Here is a 21,139-nt window from a genome sequence, read left to right as displayed (position 1 = left end):
GCCGTTGCAATTCACGCGGGTTTTAGGCAAAGCAGTTCAGGATTGATATTTACGTTTAAGGTAAAATTCTCGGAGTTCGGACCAGTTTGTGAAATCCTGCTAGTTAGATCGGAGAGCTGTAACAATAATGCCCACCAATGCGTCTTTGCTTCAATCAGTCCGAGCCAACTGATAGCTATTTGTTATTCCTGTTGTTCGAAAAGTCTGACAGTCGTCGAGCTTCCTTTTGCCGAGTTCGACTGGCGCAACATTACGAGGAACATCCGTAAGCCGCCAACAACAACGACTGTCTTAAAGCTGCTGCGATCTTTGCTGCAGCACGCGCAATGCACAACCACACGCAAGGATCAGGAAAAGAAGCAGACATAAAAACAGCTCTGAAAATATTTCCAGATGTAGCGGCAATGGCCGATCTCTGCCGGAGTCGTAAAATCGACACGCGGTAGCGGGATAAAAATAGCCAGAGACATATAAAGGGAATCTGGAGATAAAAATGCGAGAAGTCGGGAAGAAGGCGGAAAGCAAGACGTTCTGGTGCGACGGTAGAGCTTTATTGTTGTTGTTGTTGTTGCTGCTGCTGTTGGTGGTGGTGAACGAGAATGCAGACCAAAGGAGCGGCAGAAGAACGCCTCGTTCAGAGGATTTGTCGTATGTGGCCATTGCTGAATATGCATGTAGGCGTCACAGCAGCTCATACTGAAATACGTGGACTATCGTCTGTTCGTTATAGCGACTATACTTGATTTAGTTGGAAACATTATCGAAGTGATCACAATGCGCATTTAGTGTGAAGTATGTCTATATATGAAATTAAAATTTGCTCCACTTTCAGTTTATCGTGTCGATGGTTATATTTCGCTTTAAAGTTAGTAAAAGTCAACGATGTAAATTGTCTCTATTGTTCTTGGCGATTGATTGAGCTTAGCTCAATATGTAGCGTAGTTACATACGCTATCGACTCTCAGTCACTAATAGATGTCCAGTGGAGGCGAAAGACATGAGCAAGTATCTATTTTATGTGTCTCTTGAGCGGCAATCAACTGTCAAACGCAGGCAGTCGATATTCTTCCTCATGCTCACATCCGTTTTTCTGTGGAGATATGTTCCTCTCTCAAGTCAAGTCTGTGTCAAGGAGACGGAACCTTCTTCGCAGAAGATGGATGACGCTCAGCCTATTTAAGGAAAAGCGTCGATTAACGTCGATGCAAGAGGACGAAGCGTTTCAGAAGGGCCGCAAAGGAACAAAATAAAGGCAACAACTAATGATCGGAGGTGAGCGAATGGTGCCACTACATGCCTGAAAGCTTTGTGTGCGCGGGGGGGGAGGGGGGTGTCTCCCTGGGTGGTCCACATAACCAGGTTGAATACCTATGCACATATGTAGCTGCAACGTTTTGAAAAAACCGGCAGCTTAGCTTCGCCAAAAAAATTGGAAGTTCTCGTAAACACAGATTACGTTCGTACTGTTGAGCAGATATTATAATTCGCATTATTAATGCTCGATAAATAACTAGGTAACGACGGTCGATAGAGGCCTGACATATGAATCCACTAATTTGCTTCTATAGCGTATCGGGATTATTTCTCACCATCTGATAGAATTTCTTCGATGAAAAATATATATTCATTGCTAATATACTTAGTCATTAGATTTTCTCAAAGTATTTAGTATTCAATATATCAGGTTTGTTTTTTTCCATTAAAACCTCAGCTGATATCCTTACGTCTTCTTATTTTTCTTTGGCTTTCTTTTCCTATATATGAATTTGTATACTCATGGCAGAATGCCACTACGATCAACCTCCGCCATCCACAGCCGAGTTGCTGGCGGGAGTTTATTTCGCATAATACTTCACCCATACATACACAACAGCGTCTTCCTTTAGCCTTATTATCGGCGTCAGCGGCCGATGGCCCTACGCAGCAGCTCACGAGTCACAGTTGATGTGTCTGTATTAGCCTTTCATTGACGTTTTCACGCAGTGAATGAAGAAGGGCAACTGCCATATGTCCCATTTGAAGGAATTCGTTTACAGATGTTGATGCGACCTATCTATAATCTAGCATAATTCGAATCTATTGGAGGCCATGTTAGCCGGTGTGAAGAACTGTAATGTATCATCTATTTCGACCTTTTTTTTTGTGTATTAACCGTGTCTAGCCTTCCGACTTTTAAGGGATCGGTTGAAATCAAACAAATTGAAATCATTTAAATTTAAGTTACCGCCAAACTTCCCATTTCGGCGCAGTATATCCGTTGGTTAGAACGAATGATCTCGATGTCTGCGTAGCACTGCTTATCGAACACACTTACCAATTAGAGTAGTAGGGTTGAAATGCTGCTAAATGACCCCCGATAGAAAGTAGCATGGGCCAGCTTTAATGGCAAGTTTTCTGTCGATGGCCTATTGTAGTCACGATATGGTAAAGTGGCGACGTTGATATTTGTTGTTACACTTAAGCGATCCACCGCTATGAAAGTGGAAGAAAACTATTTGGAAACTCAAAATACCTCATACAACATCGATTAATCACAAATATAAATATACAGACTAAACGTCTGAACTTGGGTAAGATTCGGTAGTACTTTTGAGCATAAGTGAATGACCATAAAACATCACAGATGATTGTCTCTAATTTTAATGGACAAAGATTCGTGTTCTTATACCACAAGCAGAACTCCCATGAACCACCTAGCACCCTGATCACCCTTGAAGCAGATATTCCTAACCATTGTATCAGGCAGACATGGTCCGACTCAGCATTTTGCTGGCTACGCATATTGTTACGGATCAGAAGAATCAGCTTGACAGCCATCTGTATTATAACGAAATAGATATCTACAATAATAGGTGCACATTATACCTGTGAACTGCTGTGTACGGAGAATAACCTACCAAACACCCGAGCGTAGGCTGATCATTCATTGCATTGACGCAATCCTAATTGCATACAAACACATGCGTTATCGAGTCGGAATAAAACGCTTATACTACTACCAAGCAGATCATTTAAGAGCGCTGTAAACGAACAGGATCAGCATTTACCGCTGCTGAAGAGATCGGTTAAAGCTCTACGTCGGTATAGGAAGATTATTCCAACTGGCGCCTGCTGTTACACATGGGTTCTATTAGGACAGTATCAAGACTAGAAAAGATTTAGGCTAAGAACAGCTTCACCTCGCCAAGAGCAAGTTTTCATCCTTCTCGGGAAACCGTAGCAGCGAAGAACAGCGCTTTTACCTACTTCCGCTTCTATTAAGGTCTTTAGGCTCGCCCCTCGGCGCCTTTTGGAGTCCCCAAGTTGTTTTACCAGCGTCGTGGCCTAGAAAGACCAGAATTGTCAACTATGGACCAGGTGTATGAGTACAACATAGCATAGCACGGTTCTAGCGTCAAAGATTATACGAGTTATGATAACAGCACTGTGACAGACAGCAAAAGAGGAAACTATTTTTACTCCATTGAACGAAGCGGAACGCCATGTGGGCCCAGCAGCTCTGCGACCTTACCGGCTCACTCACAACTAGAATACCCAGTGATGCCTTAAACATGGACTGATCTCGCGCGAGCCGCGATACAAGTGAAACAAGTAAGGAGTCAAGCTAGAACGCATTCAGCATTCATACCAAGAGCAACCCTGAATAAAACAAGTTGCTGGGAAGTGTACGTTTGTCATAGTATCTCGACGCAAAACAGGAACAGAGAATCAGGAAGTGACAATGAGACGAGTTATCTCCTTATTGTTTTTGCCACCACAATTTCTACGGTACCACGTTCGTACAGATGCATTGAGTGGAATTGGTTTCTAAGTGAATGTCGAAATGAGTCATGCATAGATATCGTCATGGACGAAGGAGACTGAGAAAAAGAACCCACAATAGACGGAACCTTCTGGAGGTCGTGAAAGGGGCCCTGCCCTGCGTTGCCTGTTCTCTTAAAACGGGACGGGCTACAGAATATAGAACTGGCTATTCTAGGTTGGGTGGAACATTAAAGGAAAAATCGTACCTGCCAGGTAAGCTGTATGAGAACTACCGCCATATGTTGGTCAGTAGTTTGGATTTGGTAACAGCACTCTGCACCGTTGATCAATAATAGAACAAATGACCTTTTCTCAAACAAAGAATCATTAAGCCGAAAAATCATTATGTAAACATAAAAGTCATTCATTTAACTCAATTGTTTGAGAATGTCGCCGATTAATTATGTCCAGATGTGTGCCAGTCGAATCAACGAAGATTTAAGGATTTTAGCCAATTTCAGAGAATATATCGTGGATAGTTTCTCTAAGATGAATGACTACGTCCACGTAGCCATTCACACAAATACTTACGTTGTTTATTTATTTAATTGAAACGACCTACTAGAATTAGCCCCGACAACGCGCTGGGAAATATTACGACACCCTACTACCTGTTATTTACCTAACGAGCCTATGTTACGAGTGGGTAGATGTAAGCCCTCACACGAATGTTTAAATACGAAATCGGGGTAACAACGGGGTAGCAATTTCGACGCGCTCTTAAATTATGAATTTGTCTCGGCAAATCAGCGCGGTATAGCTCATCTATATTGGATTTTCTAGTGTCTAAGTGTAGTTACCATAGTGTAACAATACTATAGTGTAAAATAAATCATCGCTAAGATCCTTAGGTTAAATTATGGCTCGTGTAGGAAGTTGCGTAAATGAAGCACTTCAGTTAACTTTGTGCCGTTTCATATAGTTTTAGGATTGCATCCTTGTTTGTCAATAAAGATATCGCATCAAAAGCAATAACGCTAACTTTCGAACTAGACGGCTGAATGACTTAGTACCAGATCGCGTCCCAGGTGATCGCTGTACGTCCTATTGAAATCATACTATATCTTGACGGTGCTAGGCCAATAGGAAACCTATTCATTACGAAATATTATAATTAAAAGATTAACTTTAGCTGATACCTGTTCTGTTAAGTGTCAATGAATGATTTACGAACTCCAAAAGACGCGAATAGGATGACGCTTGACTTGTGACGCCTCGTCATCTGTACACTGCCGTGTTGACATTTCATTGTTGCGCTCGGTTAGATGTTATTACAATAAGTCAATCATCAGTGTCCGTTTTTTTGTCCCAAACACAATTTGGAGCTGGATTTTATATCGCCTTTCACGGTGAATTACATGAACGCACCGAGTCCCGGTATCGAATCAAATATCTCGATCGACGACTGGGTCATATACTGTTGCATCTGGTACGTATCAGCGCGCACCTCGTACTATCTATATATAAGTTGTCTCAATGGGCAAAAAAGAGCCCACGTTATTTTAGAGCCCGCCACAGCAAATCAGTTGCCTATTGATCAGACGAAGATATAGCGCGGGACAGGACAACCAAGGTGCGTATCCAAGGCCGACTGACCTACTAATATAGGACACTGGTTCGTACCCAACAGGCAGTCGATTGCATGTGACTGATGAGTCCCATCATAGACGATCGAATTAAACGCTATGTTTCACCGATCTCTGCTGACGATCTAACGCTGATGTCGCTCGCCATACCGTAGCTGTATGTAAGACTCTCTTTTTTGCAACGATACTTTATAACTTCAGGACGATGTTCTGTTACATGGTCTTTGACATCACACGTTACCACACTCGGCTCAATTTCATTACACTTTTCATTCTAGCTTTCTCGTTTACTCAATTATCCGTTGACATGCGTTTCATTCAATAGCAAAAACCGGGCGGAACGTCCTACGTCAATCTGCTGACCATGGCCAACGTCAAGCATTAGGCAGAAAGATTTGTTCACTCAAACGCGATGATAAACGATTTTCGAGAGATCTACCACAGCTTCTAAATGTGAGCGACATACTGCGGCGACACTGCAACTGGAACGACCTGGTTGTTTCCTGCAATAGTCCCGAACGGTGTGATTTTCAAAAAGGGAGACCTTGATTGACCGCCCAGGTCATGTGATTCGAACACCTAGGACTGATTCTTTTAAGGATCGATGACAATAAATGAGCAGACGAAATATTGTTATCAATGTTACATAATAATCACCTTATTCTTACAGACACGATGATTAAAAATGTTATAGCATTGTTGACAGAGCGCTCTGAGGCGTCTGGTAACAAGTTAATTATTATTTACGGTTAACAAAGCCTAAACAAGATATTCTCTATTTGCCTTAGGCTTCCTCTCGTCTTCAAGCGAAAACATCATTGTTATCTATCGCTGAACGTGTACCGTAGTAATATACGTCGTTGATAGAATCGAAAGGTTTATATCCTGCATAACATGTTGTAGACAAAGCCATTGTATCTATATAGAATAGATAGAATCTTGCCCTGGTTGATAGTTCAACTTTGCTCAATACATTATATTGCCGTTTTTGCGCTTCTATTGGGTCGTGGCTATCACATTTGAATCTGCGAAAATGTATTAATATTATAATAGATACGTAGTTAATTATTGCTTGTAATAGCTACGATGACAATCACATTGATAGCTCTAAAAAGCAAAAAGTCTGATAAGATCGGCTGGAAATAGAATAAAAGACGACATCGGTTGGCCTCGTCCTTGCTGTGGCTATGGGCGACTTTCATTATTTTTTCTACGAAAAAGGATTTTTATTTGGTCCGTGACGAAATGCCGAAACAACTGATTACTACCGCAGGGAATGACAAAAATAGAACCTTCCCCAGCAGCGGCAGCAGAAGCGGCCGAATCAATTGCAGCTCACCAAAATCAACCATAGACTGCATATTGGTAGGTAAATGTGAGTATACGGCCTGGCAAAGGTGGGGGGTCGTATTGAATACAACATCTACCGCGCCTTCAACGACATACACGGCAGTTCGCAGCGTTTTTTTGTCTTTTCTTTTTTTTGTTATTTGATGAGACAACTCTCAATATAGAATCTGCAGATTCTTTAATTTTTCTTTCTGTTTGTTAGCGTATTCGTGTCATTCACTTTTGACCTAGCGCAGATGTCTACTAGTTTTTTTGTGTGTACAATTCAGAGTATACTGCTAGCTAGTCGCCTTGAAAAGTATATTTTGAACAGGTTTTGCTTTGCCGTCGAGGCAATCCAGGGACCTAATTTGCTTATTTTATTATCTGATCCATATAGCGTAAGGGACATTTTCTGCCCTTGGCGCAAATCCGATATGGTTGGATTACCCCTCACGTTCTAGGGTGTTAGGTACAGACGAAACTTCCAAAAACTACTCCAGTAATGACCGCCCGGACATTAACTTAACCTGAAATAACATATGTGTACATAAGCGGAGTATTGCAACACTCAAGCGTAAACGCGTTTAAAATGTCACAATTGCGATTTGGGCTAGTTTGTTAATATGAGTTTTACATTAATGTTCCGTAGACTCTTGCGATTTATCTTCTCTGAAGCTGGTATTAAAAATGTGCATTGATCAAAGGGTGGAATTTTATCTCCTATATAAAGCATTTGGTTTAAACAGATTATTTTGCGAACTCAAACAACAACACTATACAAATCTCTTGCTATATATATATATATATATATATATATATATTTGCAAAATGGTTTATCTAAAAATAAAAAAAAATACATACACTAATTAATATTTCTTTCGAAAAAAATGGATGTCCAAACGTTCATTATCTTTTTTTGCAAGAACGGCCATTGCTGAAGGTAAAAATGACCTAGACCAATATATCAAGACAGTTCTAGGTTGATTGATATTTGTTCTACCGTCATTTAACTGATCAATTCCATTAACAATAATAGTAAACGTACCTAATATAAAGGTATTTTACATTTATCCGTCCGGGTTGATTATGATCTCTGTTAGAAAATAGATTTTAATTTTTTTTAGTCATTTCGAAACACCTACACCGTGTTATAGGGATTCGCCGCGTTGATTTGTTGCTTTTGACTATATCTAATGATGTTTGAGGGTATATTCAATGGTCGCGCAGCATTTATTGGCCTATATATATGTAAGCACTCGCGGTGTTGCAAGCGTATCGTAAGTAATTGATTCCTCGTAGCTGTGATGACGTATGATATCATGCAATGGTATCGTGATAGATCCTTATCTAGGTAGCTGTCTACACGATTTCTATTTACAGTACAAATAAATTCGATAAAATGGCGTCTTTCTTTTAGATCCTTTCCATCTCGGTGGAAAACTTTCGTGATTGGACTGTTACGACTTAGTGCTGTTCATCTATTGGCATACCCTCGGCAATCAACCTAACGTACGAGCAAATCGTCGCTATATATATATATATATAATTACCATTACTGTAATCCTTCTCACGCTAAACCGATTGAAAATAACGTTGTGTATCTGAACATGTCAAGCTCTAATTCGGGATAGTCAGTAGACTTGTGATACATGCTGGGATCTATCAGGTTCCCTAACAATAAGGGCCAATAGAGCGGCCGGCACAATTGCATCGCCTCTCAACTTCCCTTAGCTATGTTGCTATATCGATATTTTTTCTCATGCGAACCGCTGAGGGATGCTGTCGATCGTTTCGTTGTCAGCCACTTACCAGCCAGATTTTACTGAAATTTCCACGACTCTAGAAATGACATAACTATCAAACGCTAAGATAAAACACCTCTTCCAATTTCAGTCTAACGCTTATATTGATCAGCTTCTACGCATGTAAGTAACCGATAGTTAGCGGTATTTTATCTAGATTGAGGTATGCTGCTCTTTTTTCCCAATACAGACCTTCATCTGTCGTATCTTATTGCAACACGGTTCGGATAAAGGGCATGATTTTTTCATTGGTAGGTTTTAGCTTCCATGGAATGACACGATCAAGTATTGGGCTCTTCGAGTAAGGTGTGTAACGTTATGATAATTTCTTTAAAATTTACTATAAAAACTATAACCTGATAGCTACTTTTTAAAACTCGAAATAGCGTAGTAAAAGTTCTAAATTACATTTTAGACGATAGGTATCAACGCCAACTGCATGGAACCCATTATTAATGACACCTCATTTAGAACCTGCTAGCTAAATCCTACAAGCTTCTAAGCGGAAAACCGGTACAAAAAGCACGAGAATATTATGAGTAGAGATTGTCTCTTACTGGTTAATTCCAATATATATCCTGTTGAGGGTATATATATATATACAAATGTTCACCTGTGCTAAAAGTATTATTATATAAGATTAGTATTTGTCATGCTTTTTGCTGAACGATCTAAGAAATTAGCACAAATATTTAATGCTACGCAATGGCTTGCAGAGCCAACAAGGCATTATTGTTTGTTGGCGGGTGAACAAATATAAATCTAGCTTCAAGTCATGCGTTGTTGTCTTCGTTTCAGGCAGAGTTAACCACTTTTGCTTAATATATGGAAAAGCAGATGTACAGATGCAAGCACCTATTATACATGTACGCTCACAGGCAGATACATACTAAATAAAATATGTCGTCAAAAGTTGAAAAACCAATCTCTATTCGTTGTGAACTCCCGTTTGCTAGAAAATCTTTCGGAGCAACATTCGTTTTTTTTACTGTTCTAACAAACACTGAACGACCGTCGTAGGTAAACAAAAAAAAACAGGTGGTCAAATGTAAAAAAGCAGAGAGACCGAAAATCAAACGCTATTTACCACAGTGCAAATTTGATATTTTACCGCGTTAATTTCGCTGTCGAATTAAATTTGATGCTGATTTTCGATTAACTCCTCCCTCCTGACGGACCTCCCTCCTGACGGACTGTGATCGTCGAAATGATTTTCTATGATAGACACTCAAAGGATAATAACAACAACAATAGCCACAGCCTCTTTTGCGGTTTGGATAGTGATTGCGTCAAATGGAGTTTTTTGTACCGCAATACTTATTTGGGTTTATTGTTTGTACAACGATTGTATATTACACGCGCAAAAAATGAATTTGGTTAAGTTGTTCCAATAGGTCAGGACAAGAACAACAACGACTTGAAAATCGACATTTGCTGTTAGAGAAACTAAGGGGAATTGCGTGGCTGGCTGGAATCCTATGTGACATGAATGATCAGCTGTCTGGTCGCCGTCTGAAAAAGCGCAGATTGTCTTCCTGTATGGTTAAACTAAATCCATTGGCCATCGTTGTTAAATCAATGTGGTGAGTTACTGCGGTACTATGAAACTTCTTTGAAAACAATGAAGTTGTTTCGAATTTATAGCAATCGTCCCACTAACCCGCCTGCACTGTGTTGCACGTGTGTAAATAGTTAACTCTACCTACATTCAATTTTCAGTATAAATTTTTCCATCCACTCCGGAATAGACAGCACAGAATTTCTGTTCGTTCGATAGTCTATAGTGGCGCGATACCTCCAATCATCAACACTGATCGCTTCTGGCGTATTCAGCTATCCCTAAATGACTTAAGTAGTACTAGTGTGTAATAGAAATTCATTCATTGAAAGAATAGACTTTTAGTAACGAATTTTTTTTAGCTTTAGATATACTGAGCAGAAACTTCGTTCTAGTGTGCTATTGACTATCATATCACTTCGTTCACCGCTTTGTCGCCGGATAATTTTGTAAGTCCCAATAAATTTCACTGCTGCTATTCAGCTGTTTTCGTCCTACCGTCTATGGGTACCATCACGTTGCTTTGTTAGCCAGCGCGTGCATGTGCTAAGAGACGATGGCAAAATAAAAATCAGAAGATCATTCAGCTTCGATGCTTGTGTCATTTTCAGTTTTCGATATTTTCTGTCACAAACAGAACGTTTTCGATGTAATTCTCGTTATCTGAGTCCTTTCATTTGTCTTCGATTTGAGCTAGCTAGATCGATGGACTACATTCGGCCTATATTAATTGTAATAATCATCATCATTATGATTGTTGTTATTGGCAATTGTGTTATTATAATAACAGCTAAGAGCGGAGAATAATAACACTTGCGTAAACGCCAGGTAGTGACGTTGTTGCCACAGCATCGGCACCTGTGAAACATTCTCCAAAATTACTACCGCCGCCGCCGCCGCCGTTGCAGCCGTTATCATCAGCGTCGTTCACGTCGTCAACAACAACAACGTGTACGCCACCAGCTTCAAAGCGATGCCATTACCGCCGGCAGTGTCTGAGCTCGACCCGGGTTTGACCCGCAACGACAGCGCAAAGGGGGCGCCTCACACTGTATATTACGGATACTTGTATTTCGACAGGGATGGGGTGTTATTGACTTGGGAAGCAGATTTTCATAGCTTCCGCTGGCGTTATCGTTGTTGTTGCAGTCAGAAAAACAACAAGTGAAAAGCACCCGCGTCAGCGCCTAGTCCACACGTCATATCCATATGTGACAGGATCAGATAAAAAGAGAGAATCAGGAGACGCTACATTACATACATGGTCAAGTGACAACCCACGTCAACGGGTGACTTAGTTTGAACAGAGTGGCTTTGTTCACTATCGCAATCATTGTATTTTACGTTTAGCCCATTTGTTTATCGTGATCAGTTCGCGTGTCCGATGTCCCATTGGGGATTCTCTGAACAGGAGTAGGAGTGCGAATGAAAGAGGATGCTTTTTTTTTTAACGATATGTAGAAAATAGCAACTATCAAATATGGCAACAATAACAAAGCAAGTAGAAATAATAATACGGGACGGCCACTATAAAATTATACATCGAGCTTCTCGTTATGCTTGTCTAGATAATACAAACCTCGCCTACCTTTAGTTGTAGAAGCAGTCATCGGCTGCTATTTGTTGAATAAGATTACGTGTATGCGATAATGTGTTTCAATTTCTCTCCTGGGGAAATGGAGGCAAACACACGTCGTAAGCTGATTAGCAGGTGTGTGTTACAGTTAGGATATGCGCATAACAAAACTATTCTTCTCCGAATCATGAAAGAGCGTAAAAGTAATTCTAATACAGTCACCTTTTACGATCAGATACATATAGGTATAAACTGAACTTTTCCATATAAATTATCCTGAAGTAAAGCAAATAGCGGGGGAAACTGTCTGTTTCGAGATAGTGGCGTTACCCTAACTGTGATCTGTATTTAACTAGCTGTATATTCTTAGATCTTCTTAAAAGAGATGCCTCATTGAGAAGACTGAAATCGAGTATTTTTTTACAGAAGCAAGAATTGTTTGCTACATATGTTACAAACATCTATAGTGGATTTAATGAACGCAAACATCTGTTCCTCGCTAACCTTTTCACGATGCTAAAGCGACCGAATGCAGTTATTAAAAGTTGATTTTCTTTTTCTAGCCATAAAGAACAGCTTTGATACGAAACATCTGATGAAAATGGCGTTCGTTTCACTAATTCACTGGCTGCTACCCACAGTGTAGCTGCATTGATTAACCTTATTGAGCCTGTTTTTTTTATTTCGCTCGATTATTAACAAATTACTTTCTGCTCACAGAGGTGAGCCTCACTTTACTAACGTTATAGAAACTTTTCAATCCAATCGCAAGCTGACACAATCACTAAGGGTTCCGCGCCAAAGAGACGACACTATCGATATTTGACATGGCGGGGATCGCCCGATTAGACGTTCGTTGCAGCTCGACATGCTACGCAGCTGTTTCACACAGATGACACGCGGCTACTATATATGGCTGTCAGACGGCGTGCTCCTAGAACGATACTCAGTCCTGTTATTGCTCCTTGTTTGGTACTTCGTGTGAACATAGTCAGGGTTTATACTTTCATATACGCCTTCCATGCGCTTTCATACGCCTAAACGAAGATGGCTGGATATGATTTTGACGTTACTATTCAACTATCATGTCTGTTGAGCTCTTGAATCTCTTGAGCTGAGCGCCATTCAGGCGAAATCTGGTCACAATGAGGCAGCGTTGTTTCAGTTAGTCACATAGAATACCTCACTTGTCAAACGAATACTCCACATTTGGTGTCACGGTGGCCGATATAAAACATCGTGATAGTCTATAAAATTTGACAGATAACCTCGCAGACAATCCGGACAACTAACAGGCTCTCATTGAGCCTGATTGCATAAATCTGTTTTCTTTCCTAGCTTTAAGATCATTTGTTACGCGCATAGCTTGTCCAGTGTTACCAAATGAAGCTGCAATATGTACATCATGGTGAAGACGCACACTTACAATGTTCAGGTTGCGTAATTCCAATCGAGGTTGAAAAGCCTTGTTATAAATGTTGCGCGTAAACAAGAGGCAAATAATAGTTCCTAACATTAAGCTCTCATTAAGGCCCCCTAACATTAAGTGAATGCATTGATTCAAACAAAATAAGGACCTACATATTCACAGGTTTTTTTTATGTTAAACAATTGTATGCTTGCGCAACATAAATGTTTATGTAGAGCTAGATCATTTTACAACATGTGAATAATCTGTTACACTTAGTATTTCCGTTTTTTCCATCGTTCTTATGACAATATTGCTGGTATTGCGTTTCAGAGATGGCGCCAATCGAATCTCCTGTGGCTCCGCCAACATTCGGTTCGTTTGGTCGCAGTACCGGATCTCGACTTCGAGCGACCAGTCTTGCCAGATTTCATCGATTTTCAAATGGTAAAACATTATCTTTCAAATGGTTATATTCGCTCTTCCGCTCAGCTTTGAGCTCAGAAAACATTCAAGTAATTGGTACTTGCATAGCTTTGGTTATCAATAGTAAATACAAAAGGCATCATCATTATTATCATACATTTTATTAGCATTGATATACAGGTAAAGACTGCCTGCTGCCTTATGCTTTTTAAAGCTAACAACCTAATACTGTTTCTAACTCATGTGTTCTTAACAATCGCTTGTTGATTCAATGTTGATATTGCTCTCAATACAAAAATCGACTCGTCTACCTAGGTTGCCAGACGTGGACGCCAGGCATGTTCGCTAGGTGCGGCGACGGCACCTGCGATTGCTGCCCCTACGGGTATCACATCGATCTTGATTTTGTTCGATTCTGCGAAAGCCTTAAAGATACCGCCGGATACCAGAGCTATCTTGAACACCTGCAGGCGCTTAAACGCGGAAAACGGGAACAGAGGAAGGCGCTTGAGGAAGTAAGTCAGTCAACAATTAGTACTTTTTGCAAATTTATAAAGGTCTAGGTATCATCTCATTATGTGGCCCGCTTAGGTTGCTTGTTGTTTGTTAGTCATTGTTGTATCGAGGCGATTCGTACTCCACAGGCGACTCGTACTGTCTATTCGCCTTTGCAGGCGTTAATTGACAAAAAAAAATACACGAGTAATACTAATACTACTTGCGTATTTATTCCGGTTGGAAATTATGTAAATACTTAGGTTATCTGGATTTTTTTCTTTGGATATACCTGGATGGTATCATAGGGTTCTTATTTATTGCGCACAGGTTTATGCTTGCCCTCAGCTTCTCTTTCACCCGCGGACAAGTTCACCTTCAGCGAAGGACCATGCAGGCAGCACGAGCGATGTTGAAATGGCAAAAAGACAACAGCTTCTACTTCAACACCGCCATCAACAAAATGAACCCCACTTTTCGTTTAATAAAAGGACACGGCCTCCAATTCCGGTAGGTCCTACTGATAGGGATTTTACTTGCTGTGAGGGTTCGAATAGTTAAATGGTTTTTGTCTTTATGTATCTCTAATTGGCTTAGTTTCTCCCTTTAGATTTAATACCACATAGAGAGTAATGATTTTTTATAAGGGGTACGAGCCCAAGAAATGGTAAAATAATATTAGACTGAATCATACAACGATTAGTAATACTTCTTTAATTTAGTAAAAGCTGACATAACCATGACCTACTAGCTCGAAATGAAAGCTAGTCTATCACATACATTAATATCTATTTTGGAGAAATCTGTAACGGCAGTTATAGCAAAGTGGTTTTCTTCTGAAAACGAACGCGCAAAAAGTTAACATTTGAAAATGATTCCAAGTTTAAAAGTTCTAATATATAGCTGATTCATTTTCAATAAAAATACCACTATGGGTTATTACGAATCATCATCCTATTATATTAAGAGTGTTTTTAGGTCAGGATCAATTTTATGTGTTCACATTAGCTATAACTGGAACCAGTATACACCAGTCGATTCTATCAATACCATCTGCCCCAGTTTAATTTTCAAGCAAATACACGAATATGGGTAGTACGTGAATATTCTGCTCCGCACATTCTATAAAAGATAAAACTATTTTGCTAACATTTACAACATAGATTTCCCAAAAAAATCGTCATTTATCTGTATCGTAGAATAAATCTTATCCTAACCTGCTATCCCAATTTGTTTTCCTAATAAGTTTCTAATATACTGAAGATATTAGAGTTTTCTGGATAACTATTTGATAAACAGGAATATTATCAACCTTTGTGATAATGTTCCCGGTGTATATTTATGCTTAAATTAAACGGGAGTAACGCTAGTTAAGAACGAGTTGCGTCAAGGTGCCCCTTATATAACTTATAAGAACACATTTCGACAATATTCTTTTAAATGTATTCCGTTTGAATGAGCGTCTTGAGTCTATCTATTTTAAGAAAAGGCGGATAGGTTTCTGTGTCTATATGGACGGCAAAGGATCATCTTAGATAAGTCTTTGCTGCCTATTTTAAGGTCGTTTTTAAGGTTTTTAAGGTTACCTTTTTTTACGGTCGGAGTTATCTTGTGTTCCGGATAGGTCGCCGCGTATTATTACATCGTTAATTATAACAAGGAATAACCGATGCTATAAAAAATATGGCATAATCGTTAAGCATTTCAAACAAACATTTTTGAATAGATGTCTGTATACAAGAAACGTTTACACATGAGATATTGCCGTAAGAAAAGTGATAGGCCGTAGTCAGACGTTTAGGCGAAGTCTAACCGGATTTAGCCCTGCAAAAAACAAGCGAATGTCTTAACTGGAATACACAAATAAGGATTCTTCTATAAGTTTAGAGAACGCGAATCATAGAAATTCTCATACCACTTACAAAATTTGGGGCATTTGTTCAGCACACTAGTTGAAATGACTTGCCCTAATAACGAATTTCGTATGCTGCGGTCGACTCTCTAACGTCACCGCAGTTGTAGGATTAACGGATGTCACTCTGCCTAAATTGATATTATGTTCTCTCGTTTGCGTAAAATTCGGCAATAAGTACACAAAATTGTCATGACGTACTCCTCGCATGTTGGGCGAAAAAGTTGTGCTTACTGCTAATTCATTTCTTAGCTTTGTCCGACAATAGCCAACAAGCATGAGGGGCCACATAAACTAAAATTAAATAAAATAGAGGGTGATCAAAAAGTGACCTCTCGCTCACTTGTTAAGAATTATTTATATAGCAATTTTTCGGTTACCCTGTCTAAATCTTAATATTTATTATTACAGCTGAGTATCTGTATGTGCCTGTTAATCTGATTTCTACTAAACTGGTAGAGTCTCATTAGAGGCTGACCTGCGCATTAGGTTTTGTGACTTGTTGAGTATTTACTTGAAGGAGGCAGTTTCTTTCTTCTACAACATTTAATTTAAGCAAATCTGTTATTTTGCCCGATTTCTTCGAATACCAGTAAGGTTTTTTAAATGGGTGACATTATGAAGTCACTATTTTTTTTTAATTTAAAATTTTTTTAAGCATAAGTATGCATCCTTTAAAAACAACTATGTTTTACTTTCTTTCGTTATTAAATGGTGTTTTTTTGCTGAAATGGTAGAGAATTCGATGAGTATGTCGATGTGGAAATCTGAAAACGTATCCATTGAAATGGGAAAGCTAAAAAACAATCACATATCGATATTAGTTATCATAAAGGTGAGTTTATTTATTTAATGGAATACTGGAATAAAAGCAATCCATTGGGCGTGTGCAGCTGAAGCAAGGTTTAAGTATATTCTTAGACTGGTTTCTGCGCGTCTATTGTTCGACACTGGTTCTATATAATAGTTGAACATTCGTTTCGATTTTGAAATGAAGACTTTCAATTTGCTATTGAAGTTCTTCTAGGAAATTTTCAAATTGTCAATTTCTGTGATAAGAAAATAGATCAAGTGTGTTAATAGGATCCAATAGGGTTTTTTCGTAATGTAAAAGGCTATGCATTAGGTTGAACGAAACCTCGTGATGATTCGATGTAAAAGTGTTTACCTAGTAAACGCAGGAACATCTGAGATGATCTCAGTCCAAATACACGTTTTTTTCGTGCTGGGAAAGATAAGTCGTCTTAAGCAACACCTAATGACACTACCGAATGTAAGATCCAAATATTTAATAATTCGAACTACGTTCGTTTAATAATAGAATAACTGCGCTATTAGCAAACAGACGACCTGCTGAATAGAATTACAATACTGAATAGGAAAATTCATGACAATGGGCTTTAGAAACTATTGCGACTGGATTCGTGAAAAGGTGCAGATTTCCACGAAAATTGTAGCTCACATTCGGTTAATCTAATAAGAATTGAATCTGCTAATATTAGAGCAAGCTCAATATTTGCCTAGGGCAAGCCAACAGGGCTTCTAGAACATTTCGATAGAAGGACGGAAATACAGTAGGTGGGTCAAAGGATAGGTGGGATAGAGTAATTAGCTCTTTGTTCATAGCCCAGTTTGGTTTAGGCAAGGCTGGCTCGTTTACAAATGCTCAGACAGGTTCAATCGACCCAACAACTAAAAGATAACCAACACATGCTTTTGTTTTGTCGGTGAGATTTGGCGGTAACCAATGATTTGCTCTTAAAAATGAGCAAGGAATACTTATGTATTCGACAAACGTTTAACGTTCCGTTAAGTCATATTACATACTTTATTTGATTATACATCTGTGTTGTGTGGCATGCGTTACGGGGGGGGGCCTAAGCCAATAATCCTGGGCTTTTCTAAATAGAGCTCCAAGATTACTTGAAGTTGGGTATCAAGTAATAGGTCTCCAATGTATCGTCATTTCTTGGTCAATACTCTTACCTTACTACTTTTATATTTGAAATGGTCTAATAAAAAATAGCGTCTCTAAATAGATAAGGATTAATTCAATATTTGAATTCATAAATTTTAATTTGTTAAACCTTACATAAATTGTGTATTCATTCAAGTTACTTTTCTGGTGATCTGCTGTGGCCTCTTTATTGGGCTGAGCACATCAAGTCCTGCATGCGTGTCCTTAAAATTTTCTCTCAAGCGCTAATTGACCACAAGCTATCTGAAATGCTATTGTGTAAATACGATGCAGCGAATGCAAAAAAATATCAATTAAATTAACATAAAATAAGAAAAAACAGAATGACACACTACCCATGATGAAACAGACCATTTGAAAATGTACGTTGTAAAGGTATTTTGTATGTATGAATAACATTTTTGTTTTAAATAGGGTGAAGAGGGCGTCACGGCTGCGATATCCACTCTAAAAGCGTACCTCGTCATCGCAGAGTCTACTAAGCATACATATTTCTATGTATGCTTGAATATGAAGTTTGCAGAAATTACAACAGCTCTACATATAGGCATGCATATGGGGAACTTTGCTAAATAGGGGGTAGCGTTGTGATGTCTCTTAAATAACCTCACACAAAATGATTTCTTATGCCGTAATTAGATGCGTTTTGGCTAGCTTAGTTAGCGCTTGATTAACTAACGATTTTACTTCACAGAAAACAAATAGAGTATTATGTATAAGTAACCAAAGAACCGCTTCTTTATTCTGTTCTGCCCAAGGTTAGTAGAGATCAAAATGCGTTCTTAAATCGTTACTAAACTTTGCAAAGCAACAAGGAAACAAAAAGAAGTAGACGCTATTTGGTCACATACAGTGGAATATTTGCTGCACTTCTTAGCGAGTTTAGTTGATCACGCAAATTGTCGTAAGCAATATATTATGCCGCCCGGAAGAAGCGTCTTACAGAGGCTGGTACCGTGATAGGCTGAGCAGATGAAGCCTGGGCACGTACCCGTTGAGACTCGAATTGAAGAGCCGCTTCATCGCCTGTAGGAGCCGAGGATCGGACTGTGACATCGGCTGGGCTTTTCGACTCGGTTCCGAGTTCGTTGGTGATCACATCGGCATGAAACCCACTCCCGTCGGCCCAGTAGGTTACAGTCCTTTGACGTCCATCGGCTAACGAGATCGTGTATTCACCTTGAATTCGGCCGGAACCATCAGTAGACTCATTAGCAGTGGAAGAGCCCTCCTGATCTTCCGTTGCGTAGGAATATTGATACGGCTCAGGAGGTCCGTGTGCATCTTCGTGAGGACGCTGTCCTGTGACACTCAGCACAACGAAAGCGGCTAGGATAATTGCTTGTTTCATTTTGATTGTAGCTCCTTCCTGACTGCTTATGCTCACCAGCGATGAGTAATGTTGCTGCATGCGGTGCTTCCGCAACCAAAATATTTTATAGTCGTTTCTTCATTAATGCTGAGAGAGAAGGGGTGCAGACAACCCTCTGCAGCAGCAGCAGCAGCAGCAGCAGCAGTGCTTAGCTCCCTACTGGCCAGCTATTCTTAAGGTGTAGGCTGAAATGTTGCCTAGGAAGCCATCTATTGCCTACAGATATTTGCATTGGCGCTGACGACGGTGATGACTTTTATATTCATGATAATGATAGAGCCATTTCGTTAGTGCGACTTCTGGAAATAGCCGCGGAAGGCCCGCAGCTGTAGGGGGCAACGGAGACGCAAACTAAACGTCATTTATCTTGGAAAGCTTTGAAATTTAGAAGGGAGAATTTTAAGAGGATTATGATAACTATAGACTATAGCTTCTTAGCTTGCTCATCGTTTTTTGGTTAGACCATAATATGAAATTTCACAAACTAATTCTGCGACGAAAAAAGATCGATATTTTCAAACTTAGAACTTCTCTTTTTAATATGTGAATTTAGCTTTTTTTTTATCCCATTCTTGACGTCTTTTGAGGACACAATTTATAATGATTTTTTTTCGCATCCAGAGAACAGAATTTCGAACTATTTCCACATGAAAAACCAATTTCGCAGTGTCACGTTTTTGCGTTTTCTAAGCTCTTAACTTATAATTTACAAATTTATTTATATTGCCAATAAATCAGCATAAAAATTCTAAATTATACATCATGCAGTAGCTGAGAGGTCAAAGCGTGCGTGTTTTATTAAAAAAGTGCGCGTCGTCTTAAAAACGTTTTTTAAACATGTACATTTAATTTTTTTAGCTACAAAATAATGACAAAGTAATAGAATATCATCTTTTGATACATTCTTCCGTGACTGAACGGAATGATCAGCCGGCTAATAAGCCATGTTGTTTTGGGCGATGCCAAAAAAAATAATGATATGAATTTGGCTGACTCATAATTAATTTAAGCTTTCTGAGTAATGAGGACTGTCCTGTTTTGTATGAAAAACTTTCAAGTATCTATATGCCATTATATTTTAGGTACAAGTACCAATTCATCACAAAACATTATTATAGCCACCCTCTCTTTTCTATTATTTTCATAGTTATATAGAACTACATTTTACCATCCATTTTCTGTGTAAAGGTTTAAAGGCTTTACGAACGTACTAACAGCAACAATAGAGTAACACCTCTATTTATGTAAATTATAAGCAATTGTGCTTATATTGTACACTAAACTGTACTTTATTATACATAGGATCCCTATACGTACAGACGTACATGCTAGTGAAACGCTGTGATAAGTTAAACTTTGTAAAAAATGCTGTTTATGAACTGCAAAGTTTCCAGACTTATACGGGAGTGTTTTTCCGAGACCGTCACCCGAACGCAAAAAATTGTCAGGTTGCTTTTTCGGAAGCAACTTATTCCCAGGTGACATAATGTACACTAATCGACACTGCAGTGCCTCTAACACTGACTGGAACATATATGATCTGATAGATGTTCTCGGCGCCTGATTAGGCGTGACATGGAGAAAATGACTTTTTATTAGCAGCCTCTTCTGCCATTTCGATCAGACAAAAACAAATTTTTTATTGCCTATTACGATAAATGGAGATGAGATTCTTGTTGATTCTGTTGTATTCTTTTTAGATTGGGAAACCCTGAATTAATGCGTCAAATAATAAACACATATTGTGAAAGTTATTATATCTTAATAATTATTAACTATATCTTGCTTAGGCAGCTACATCAGGCGCATTTCGAATTTTTACAACAGAGTTCGAGTTTTTGGGACACAATCATGCTATCTTACCAATACTGGATGAGTGTGCAAGCATAA

At 39.1% G+C, this 21,139-nt stretch overlaps 3 protein-coding genes across 21 annotated transcripts in view; 1 reads left to right on the top strand and 2 right to left on the bottom strand.

Moving 5' to 3' along the window:
• Window positions 1–12,860, bottom strand: part of LOC147755847 (uncharacterized) — a 90,640-nt gene extending 77,780 nt beyond the window's left edge. The window contains exons 1-4 of one of the 4 annotated variants that reach the window (XR_015327094.1): window positions 12,163–12,860; window positions 11,671–11,750; window positions 10,941–11,269; window positions 8,604–10,036 (exon numbers count right to left, since the gene is read on the bottom strand). The gene's annotated coding sequence lies outside the window, so the exon portion shown is untranslated. Of the gene's footprint in view, window positions 1–8,603; window positions 11,270–11,661; window positions 11,751–12,162 lie in introns of those variants that run through there. The other 3 variants (XR_015327093.1, XR_015327097.1, XR_015327096.1) reach the window with 3 other exon arrangements.
• Window positions 1–21,139, top strand: part of Kank (KN motif and ankyrin repeat domain-containing protein 2 kank) — a 152,907-nt gene that overhangs the window by 63,787 nt on the left and 67,981 nt on the right. For 6 of the 15 annotated variants that reach the window (XM_086988056.1, XM_086988067.1, XM_086988068.1 and 3 more), the window contains exons 1-4: window positions 67–4,017; window positions 13,400–13,513; window positions 13,808–14,007; window positions 14,318–14,497. In XM_086988056.1, coding sequence (XP_086844182.1) covers window positions 3,831–4,017; window positions 13,400–13,513; window positions 13,808–14,007; window positions 14,318–14,497 — 681 coding nt within the window. In that variant the 5' untranslated portion in view covers window positions 67–3,830. Of the gene's footprint in view, window positions 1–66; window positions 4,018–8,139; window positions 8,232–12,788; window positions 12,823–12,911; window positions 13,094–13,399; window positions 13,514–13,807; window positions 14,008–14,317; window positions 14,498–21,139 lie in introns of those variants that run through there. The other 9 variants (XM_086988061.1, XM_086988060.1, XM_086988063.1 and 6 more) reach the window with 5 other exon arrangements.
• Window positions 18,585–21,139, bottom strand: part of LOC111249914 (cuticle protein 16.8-like) — a 5,322-nt gene continuing 2,767 nt past the window's right edge. For both annotated transcript variants that reach the window (XM_022804386.2, XM_086988070.1), the window contains exon 2: window positions 18,585–19,575. In XM_022804386.2, the coding sequence (XP_022660121.1) occupies window positions 18,794–19,288 (495 nt within the window). In that variant the 5' untranslated portion in view covers window positions 19,289–19,575 and the 3' untranslated portion in view covers window positions 18,585–18,793. The remainder of the gene's footprint in view (window positions 19,576–21,139) is intronic.

This window comes from Varroa destructor, unplaced genomic scaffold (assembly GCF_002443255.2).
Source record: "Varroa destructor unplaced genomic scaffold, Vdes_3.0 BEIS01000004.1, whole genome shotgun sequence".
NCBI classification, from domain to species: Eukaryota; Metazoa; Arthropoda; class Arachnida; order Mesostigmata; family Varroidae; genus Varroa; species Varroa destructor.
Note: the sequence above shows the minus strand (reverse complement) of the source record. Positions and strands in the feature narration are given on the sequence as shown.